This window comes from Eumetopias jubatus, unplaced genomic scaffold (genome assembly GCF_037043125.1).
Source record: "Eumetopias jubatus isolate StellerSeaLion01/CBP00866 unplaced genomic scaffold, mEumJub1_p1.0 scaffold_13, whole genome shotgun sequence".
Classification (NCBI taxonomy): domain Eukaryota; kingdom Metazoa; phylum Chordata; class Mammalia; order Carnivora; family Otariidae; genus Eumetopias; species Eumetopias jubatus.
Genome location: NW_028274819.1, coordinates 12,805,919 through 12,815,242, shown reverse-complemented (window position 1 = coordinate 12,815,242; position 9,324 = coordinate 12,805,919). Strand labels below are relative to the sequence as shown.

At 45.3% G+C, this 9,324-nt stretch overlaps 1 protein-coding gene across 1 annotated transcript; it reads left to right on the top strand.

Moving 5' to 3' along the window:
• Positions 1 to 631: 631 nt before the first annotated feature.
• OR6Q1 (olfactory receptor family 6 subfamily Q member 1) lies at positions 632 to 1,585 on the top strand. The gene has a single exon (XM_028111147.1). It carries the CDS (start codon positions 632 to 634, stop codon positions 1,583 to 1,585), a length of 954 nt encoding a protein of 317 aa, XP_027966948.1.
• The last annotated feature ends 7,739 nt before the right edge of the window (positions 1,586 to 9,324 follow it).

The following is a 9,324-nucleotide window of genomic DNA, read 5'->3' as shown; positions in this document are numbered from 1 at the left end:
ACGACTCTGGGATCATGACCTGAGGGGAAGACAGGTGCTTAACTGGCTGAGCCGCCCAGGCGCCCCCTTGCTGTGCTCTCTTTACTTCTCTTTTATCTCACTCACTTAGCCTTATCTTCCAGGTTCCGATTGAGACAACACTTCCTCCAGGAAGTGTTCTTGGATTCCTCCAGACTGGGGGAGCTTCCCTGTTATTTCCTCCCATAATATCACCATCTATATCCAGCACTTAAAAATTTTTTTTTGAAGATTTTATTTATTTGACAGAGAGAGACGCAGCGAGAGAGGGAACACAAGCAGGGGGAGTGGCAGAGGGAGAAGCAGGCTTCCCACTGAGCAGGGAGCCCGATGCGGGGCTCGATCCCAGGACCCTGGGACCATGACCTGAGCCGAAGGCAGACGCCTAACAACTGAGCCACCCAGGTGCCCCCAGCACTTTAAATTTTGTACTGAAATTGTCTGTTTTCTGGAGCTCCTCCACAGACTATATATTCTTTGAGGGCAGGGACAGTGACTGGACTTTGCTTTCCTCTTCCAAAATGAAAGATGTCCTAGTGCACCATCCTCACTGGTTTTCTTGGAGTTGTCTTCGTCTATGAGGCCATGAGTGTCCTGACTTCCACTCCCACATATGCTGCCATATGCCCAAAACTGGACCCACGTAACAGAGTTTGTCATGGTGGGCTTTGCTGGGGTGCATGAAGCACGCCTCCTCTTCTTTACACTCTTCCTCACCATGTACCTGTTCACCTTGGTGGAGAACTTGGCCATCATCTTGGTGGTGGCTTTGAACCATCGGCTACGTAGACCCATGTATTTCTTCCTGACGCACTTGTCCTGCCTTGAAATTTGGTACACGTCAGTGACAGTGCCTAAGATGCTGGCTGGTTTTATTGGGGTAGGTGGCGGCAAGAATATCTCCTATGCTGGCTGCCTGTCTCAGCTCTTCATCTTTACCTTCCTGGGAGCAACCGAGTGTTTCCTACTGGCTGCCATGGCCTATGACCGCTATGTGGCCATTTGTATGCCTCTCCGATATGGGGCCTTGGTGTCGTGGGGCACCTGCGTCCGTCTGGCAGCTGCTTGTTGGCTGGTGGGCCTCTTTACACCTGTTTTGCCCATCTACCTCATGTCCCAGCTGACATTCTGTGGCCCCAATGTCATCGACCACTTCTTCTGTGATGCCTCACCCCTGCTAGCCTTGTCCTGCTCAGATGTCACCCTGAAGGAGACCACAGACTTCCTAGTCTCCCTGGCAGTGCTCCTGGCCTCCTCTACGGTCATTTCTGTGTCCTATGGCAACATCGTCTGGACGTTGTTGCATATCCGTTCGGCCGCTGAGCGTAGAAAGGCCTTCTCCACTTGTGCAGCTCACCTGACCGTGGTGAGCCTCTTCTATGGCACTCTTTTCTTTATGTATGTCCGGACAAAAGTGGCCTCCTCCTTCAACTTCAACAAGGTGGTGTCTGTCTTCTACTCCATTGTCACGCCAATGCTCAACCCCCTCATCTACAGTCTTCGGAACAAGGAGGTGAAGGGAGCTCTGGGCCGAGCCTTTTCCCTCAGGTCTTGGAAAGGTCAGTGAGGAAGCAAGTGAGGACCTAGTTTTCTTGTCTTGGCTTTTCAGAAGGAGGGCTGTGGGACAGAGCAGTGCCCTGGGTAGCCAGGAGTTATGGATTAGGTATTAGTTAAGGTAAAATATTAATCTGCTGTAACAAGAGACACCTAACTGTAATGTGGCTTAAAGAGGGGAGATTCCCTCTTTCCTGCACCCGTCCAAGGTGAGTGCTCCAGGTTGGTGAGTGGTTCTGCTCAACAGGCATTCAAAGACCCAAGTTCCTTCCATCTGTAGGGTCAACATCTCTTAAGATGTTAGCAAACTAAGGGCGGTAGGCCAAATTCAACTCAGCACTTGTTTTTAATGACCTGTGAGCTAAGAATGGTTTTTATACTTTCAATGTTTGATTGTAAACAAATCAAAAGTAGAATAATATTTCATGATTCATAATCATATTATAAAGTTAAAAATTTCAGTGTCCATAAATCAAGTTTTACTAGAATACAGTCACACCATATATGTTGTCTATGGCTCCTTTTGTGCTACAATGACCGAGTTGAGTAGTTGTGACAGAGACCATTTGCCTATCCCCGATCTAGGGCCTTCTTGTTATTTACATGGTCAACACAGGGTCCCAGGGGGCAAGAAGGGTGAGGATAGATCACAGAAGAAGCAAACCTCATGTCTTAAAGTTTCTCCACTAGATGTAGAAACCGTCATTTCTACTCACCTCTGTTGGTAAGAAGCTAGCCATAGTCATGTCTAATTGCCAGGGTGCTAAAAATAGTCCATAGCTAAGCAGCCAGGTACCCAGCCCCAATTTGATTATTGTGGAGAAAAAGGAAAGAACAAATTTTGGCAGACAACCAGCAGGTTCCACCACAAAGTCCTCAGAACCACAGCTGATTTTCCACTGTGATCCATGTACTTATTTTCTTCGAAGCTACATTGCCTTATTTGAAATATAGACCCACCTGCCCTCTTTACCAAACTGTGCTTTGAAAATGCATTTAAGAAGATCTGTATGGCAATGTCAGCTCACTTGAAGTAAGGCTTAAAAGACAATTATAATTCAAGTCATTCCCTACACTTAGATAGTTGTACTCTTAAAAACATTTACGATCACCATTTGAATGTTCATTCCAGAAACTACAGTGTATGGAAGAGAAAAGTGCAGAGCTTGACTGGGTTGGGGGAAGGACAGATTTTCTGTGATGGTGTTTCTCACCTGGCCAAGAATCAACAGATGATATGATGGTGCCCACAGCATCTACGCCCCTGCCCCACCCAGTGTCTTAGCTGTTGCTTAATGGTTAGTAGAGAGGGCACAAATCACACATTTTGAAAACCATTTCATTTGGTGAAAATTATATATAATTTATTGAATATTATATATGTGCTTTATATTCTTTTGGATGATGGCAAGATACATAAACAGTGCAAAGATGAGAACCTTTCAGAATCAGAAATAAGAATTCATATGAGTGAAATAAAAGTAGAACTTTCAGACACCTGACCTGAGTAGATTTGAACACAAAATGCATTTGACTTTTAGGTTTCTGGCTGAGGGAAACAAAGCAAATCATACCGGGTATATAAGAGTTCTCCAGAGAAACAGAACCAATAAGATCTATCTATCTATCATCTATCATTATAATGATAATGATATAACTATCTATTTATTTAGATAGATTGAGAGATTTATTATAGGTATTGGCTCACACAATATGGAGGCTGAGAAGTCCCATGATCTGTCATCTGCAAGCTGGAGAACCAAGAAAATCAGTGGTGTAATTCAGTCTGACCTGAAGGTTTGAGAACAAGGGGAACATATGGGGTAAGTTGTGGTCTGACATTGAAGGCCCAAGAATCAGGGTCTCTAATGTCGAAGGGCAAGAGAAGATGGATGTCCCAGCACCAGCCAAGAGAACAAATTTTCCCTTCTTGCTCCTTTTTGTTCATCCAGGCCCTCGATGGACTAGATGATGCCCACCTGTATTGATGATAGCAATCTTCTTTATTCAGTCTACTTCTTCAAGTGCTGTCTCTTCAGAAAAACTCTCGCACACACCGCAAAAATAATATTTTAATGACCGTCCGAGCATCCCTTAGCCCAGTGGAGTTGACATATAGAATGAACCTTCATACCGGGTCATGTCATTTTCATTTATGGTTCCAGAAAGAACTCAAATTCGAACAGGATGCTTTCTGGATTTTGACTCTAAGAACAACGCTATGGGAAGTATTGGTAAAGCTTACAATTTTGAGCTTGTGGAAGATAAATTACTTAAAATGGTAAAAACACGGGGGCATACTTTTAGAAAGGATCCTAAGTATGTAAAAGTGAGTCTTGCTTTAATGAAGTCTGATATGAGAAACTGAACTGATAATATAATATTATAGGTCAACTATACTTCAATAAAAAAAAAGAAAAAACTGAAAAATAGAGGCCTCGTGAGTGTGAGTATTTACACTGTAAAGCAATCACTCCCTTCAAAAAAGACCCACCTACCAGAATCTGAAGTGCTTGTGAGGTGGCATGATATTTGTAGGTATTGACAGCAAAAGTTTTTCTTTTTAATTAATTAATCAGCTTCTGGCTTTGTATTTTGCATTATAATCGACAAAATACCATATTACTTTCAGGTGTACAACATGGTGATTCAACATTTTTATCCATTATGAAATGATCACCTTGATAGGTCTCGTTACCATCAGTCAAAGGTAGAACAATGTTAATAACTATATTCCTTATGCTGTACATTACATCCCAGTGACTTATTTTAAACTGGAAATTTCGACAGCTGAAGATTTTAAACCCGCTATTAATGGTAGATCATTCTGCAATGAAGATAAATTATGAAATCATGACAGGAAAGTATGTATTCTTGTAAATAGGGCATTTCTGAGAATATAATTCCTTCTTTGGGGGATACCAAAGAGACCCAGAGGTACCCAGAGAATGTCACAATGAATAATTTGAGAGAAGTAAGACTTGGTTTTTTTTTCATTTTTTAAATTTAAATTCCATTAATAACGTAATGTATTATTGGTTTCCTAGGTAGAGGTCAGTGATTCTTCAGTCTTATATAATACCCAGTGCTCATTACATCACGGGCTCTCCTTAATAAGACTTGTTTTTTAATAATTTTTTAAAATTTTATTTTTATTTATTTATTTGAGAGAGACAGAGAGATAGCAAGAGGGAGCACGACGGGGCAGGTAAGGACAGCAGAGGGAGAAGCAGACTCCCCTCTGACCAGGGAGCCTGATTTGGGCTCAATTCCAGGACCCTGGGATCATGACCTGATCTGAAGGCAGTCGCTTAACCAACTGAGCCACCCAGGTGCCCCAAGAGAAGTAAGACTTACTAAGACAGAATGCTGTAAAGAATACTGTTCAACTTGTTTTGTCCATTCTGGGTACCTAGATGGTAATTTAATTGTTAGCTAGGGGCTACATGGGAGCCATCCTGGAGAAGGTCCTTTGACTTGGGACTTGGTGTGAGTGACAGGATCTACATACTGAAATCAGAACTCTACACTTCGCTGTGTACCATCATGTAACCATTGTTGAAGACTTTGAAGCTGGTCTATGGGACCCCCTTCTATGGTTCCACAGTCTTTTTATCCTTTACACCTGTGTTGGGGTTCCCATTCCTTTTTTCGGAGGTCTTACTCTATGGTTGGTCTCTTGCTTTTCAATTTTCACATGTGAAATCCTTGGAAATCCTTGACTTCCAAGCTGTTTGTCAAAACACTGGCTTTGGCTGTGGGATGCTACAGCTTTCTGTTTATTATTTTTTCTGTAATTTTCTTTTTTTAATGTTTCAATTTTTTAAATATAGATTTTAGAATAGTTTTCTGTTTCTCTAAATTGAGTCTTTTCTACCTATATCCTTGTTTCCATCGGTGGCTTCATTGTCGTGATCTACATATCATTCTTGGTCAGTAAGATAGGAGCATTTTAAACCCCTTTTGACAGGAACTTAAAATGGATCTCATTGCCCAGAAATGTGGATGCTTCGGGACCTTGAGACCATCTGTGTAGTGCCATCAGCTCTGTCCCTCCCCAGAGAGCACTCCAGGAGCACTAACATTTAACTAATTGATGCCCAAAACTTTGTGGGCTTCATTAGCACCCCCACACTCCCAAGGAAGTCGAGAGGCTTTATTTATTTAAAGATTTTATTTATTTATTCATGAGAGACAGAGAGAGAGAGAGAGAGAGAGGCAGAGAGAGAGAAAGGCAGAGGGAGAAGCAGGCTCCCAAGGAGCAGGGAGCCCGATGCGGGACTCGATCCCAGGACTCCAGGATCATGACCTGAGCCGAAGGCAGACGCTTAACCATCTGAGCCACCCAGGCGCCCTCGAGGGGCTTTATTTAGAGCAGACTCTTCTCTAGTGGTTGCTCAGCTGGGTCTGCGCCAGTCACCTGTCCTCATCTACCCAAAGGTAAGTGGCCAGCCAGAGCAGGTGCAGGTTGTTAAAACAGTTAGTTCCACAAGAGATATATTCAGTTTACTCCGATCAGGTTAGGTTGGAAATGTTAGATCACAAATTTTGCAAGGGCTCCACTTCAGCCGTTCTGAATGTCCCTCCCCAGGGCATAGCTTGGAGCAAGGGTCTCATAAAAGTTTCAGTTATTCAGCAAAGAGTCAAGACATCCAGGTTTGCCACTCTGTATAATTTTATTGAACTACTTAACAAATACTTGTTTAGTTCTCACTATGGGCCAGGTATATCGTCAATGCTTTATAAATTCTAATTCATTTACTCCTCATTGATAACCCCACAAAGTTGGTGCTGTTACCTCCCTTTGCACATGAGGAAAATGTTGTACAGAGAAGTAATGTAACTTGTCCAAAGTCTCACAGCTAAGGAAACAGAGAACTAGGTCTTTAAACTTGTTCATCTAACTGCACAATGATGCCCGGGTATACTGGTCCCTTCTTGGCATCATTTCCCTTGTAAAAGGACAGGGTGGTTGGATGACTTTAAATACCTACCTTTGAGTGTTTAGTATGTGCTGGGCTCTCCCCACATTTTCTCACTTCATCCTCACATCAACCCAGAGGGAGCCTTATAGTCTCATTCTATGTTGGTGGAACCTGAGGCTCAGAGAGGTTAAGCCACACCCTGAGGTTCACACAGCAGTAACATGGAGGAGCCAGGAGGCTCTGAGCCAGGACTCTCTGACTCCATCCGACCACTCTACCTCGCTGCCTCCTCTGCAAGATCTCCTCCAATACTAGCTTTGCAGATGTTGACTTATTCGTTCACCAAACAGCTCTTCTGTCTCCACTCCACACCAGGCACTGGCTGGCTGCCGAGTGGCCACAGGATGAATGAGACCAGATGCTTCCATCGAGGACAACATTATTGCAAACATGTCTCATGTCCCTCTGACGGTAGAAGCCGCTAAGTGATGAGGAGGGGTCCAGACCAGTGTCACAGGGCGTGTTGTCCTGGTGGCCAGCCCAGGGAGGGCATCCTTGGGAACGCGGCACTCCCCACAGTCTGCTTCTGACCTCGCCTGAGAGGATGCCTGCCAAGCATTTGTTCTTTTGTGTTCTTCTCGGGGTGGAGAATGATGATATAGCATCCGGGAAAGAAGAGGCAGGACATGAGGCCTGCTCCTGATGCTAAGATTGCAAAGACCTCTACGGCCACCGTGTCCTTGCCTTGAGTGCTCATGTGGGCAGGGAGGAAGGAGGCTCAGACACAGGAGCACACACACATGCTAAGAGTGATGATATGCTTTGCTTCGTTGAAGGTGTCAGGCAGCCGGTGGGCAGGGAAGGCCACCAGCAAGCTGACCAGCCCTAGCAGACCCAAGTAACCCAGCATGGCGTAGAACAGTTCCAAGGAGCCCTCACCACACTTTACTGTCATCGTGGATCTAGGCTCAGTAGAGTTCACAGGCCGCGGGGGCCTCTGATCACCCAGAGCGTACACAAGGTTGCCTGGACCAGGGAACAGACAATGGGGACAATGCTAGGGAGAACCGGCCCCGCCCACCTCCTAATCCGGGTGTCCGGCTGGTGGCATGGAAGGCTGCCACCGCCATGAGGGTCTTGGCCAGCACAGTGGACACACAGGCTGTGAAGGTGACCCCAAAACCTGCTTGGCGCGTAGCACAGGTGAAGGGTCCTGGGTGCCCGATGAATAGGAAGGGGCAGAGGAAACAGAAGGCCAAGAAGGACAGCAAAAGGTAGCTGAGCTGGCGGTTATCAGCTCGACCGATGGGGGTGTGGTGGTGCCGGATGAAGATGCCTAAGATGGCCAGGGCAAGGAGGAAGAGCAGGGCTGTGCAGACCACCAACACTGCGCTGAGGGGCTTGTGGTGGGACAGGAAGTCAAGCATTTTGGGGATGCACAGACTCTGCCCCATATTGGGCCACTGGTCCTCAGGGCACTTCTCACATGCAGCACTATCTGAAGGGAGAAAGAGAAACCGGGTCAGAGAACAGAGTGGGGAAGCTTCTGGAAACTCTCCTGTGGCCAAGAGGTCACAGGACTAGGTCTTGTGTATTTCAGTTTTGTAACCCTTCCATGGTGCCTGATGTCCTCAGATTGAGGGCCAAAGACACAGAGGGCAGAAATCCTGGCGGCAACTGGTCATCATGCATCAGACTGTAATAAAATAACATCGACACAACAACCTACAGAAGCTCTAACTCTTCTCTGGGCTTTGTCCCTTTTAGTCCAACCACCATTGTGGCCGTGTCATAATTCATAGTCACGGCTAGTTTATTCATGCATTTATTCATTCATCAGCCCATTTAATTTAAAGAATTTCAGTGGGGTGCTTACTATGTACACAGACTCTCTCTTTTTTAATGGAGGCACCTACGTCTAAATCACTCCTTTGATAGAACGTATCAGTTTTGCTTTCCGTAGTGATTTTAAGGACGGGCTTTGTCACCAGAGCTCTAGAGCAGACACACGTTCTCATTTAACCCTCTTCCTTGATTTGGTTACATCTCTATGATCCCAGATGCTTGATTTCATGTCCTAATCTGCAAGCCCAAGGATGATTTCTTATTTATCATTTCTGTCATCTTCTCTTCACCATCTGGTGTCTCCTCCTTGTCCCCAGCTTCATTCAGCAGTGACTTTCTCTTTCAGTGGGCAAAGAGGATCCTCAAAGACCCTGCCTTCCCCACACTGAGAGTTTCCATTGTGCCAGGAGACTTTCCCCATCCCATGGCTTCAACAGTTTCCTGGATTTTGTGCCTATGCCTCCTGATCAATTTTCCTTCTTTTCAGTACATTGATCACTTCTCAATCTCCCCAAACACATTGAAATGCACACTGCTTCTCCACATAAGTAATTCCCTGGCTCCCCATTCTTGCAGAGGATCTCCACGGTCCTGAGTCTGGCAAGGAAGGCCCTCTGTTATCTGGCCACCTGCTCCCTGCATCTCCCATCAGTGGCTGTGTTCAAGTGACTCTGCACTCCTTACGGCTTTCCTGTCTTGAAACTTTGTTGATGTGCTCCTTGGCCCGGACTGTCCTTCTCATGTTTCATTGCCTGGGAATTTCCACTTGTTGCTCAAGGCCTAAATCATATGCCAACCCTCCAGTGGAAAGTTCCCCTACATACCCCTTTGTTAGAATTCATTTTTCCTCTGCACTCTCATGGTTCGAGGCTTGAATTTGGATTAAGGCAATTGATTTCACTTCATAGTTTGTTTACTCTCCCAGGTTTGGGAGACACAGGGATCATCTCCTTGAAGAGATCATGAGCTCTGTGGTCTGAGG

Coding starts and splice junctions, on each gene's coding strand:
- OR6Q1 (XM_028111147.1), top strand. CDS start 632: ATGCTGCCATATGCCCAAAACTGGACCCACGTAACAGAGTTTGTCATG.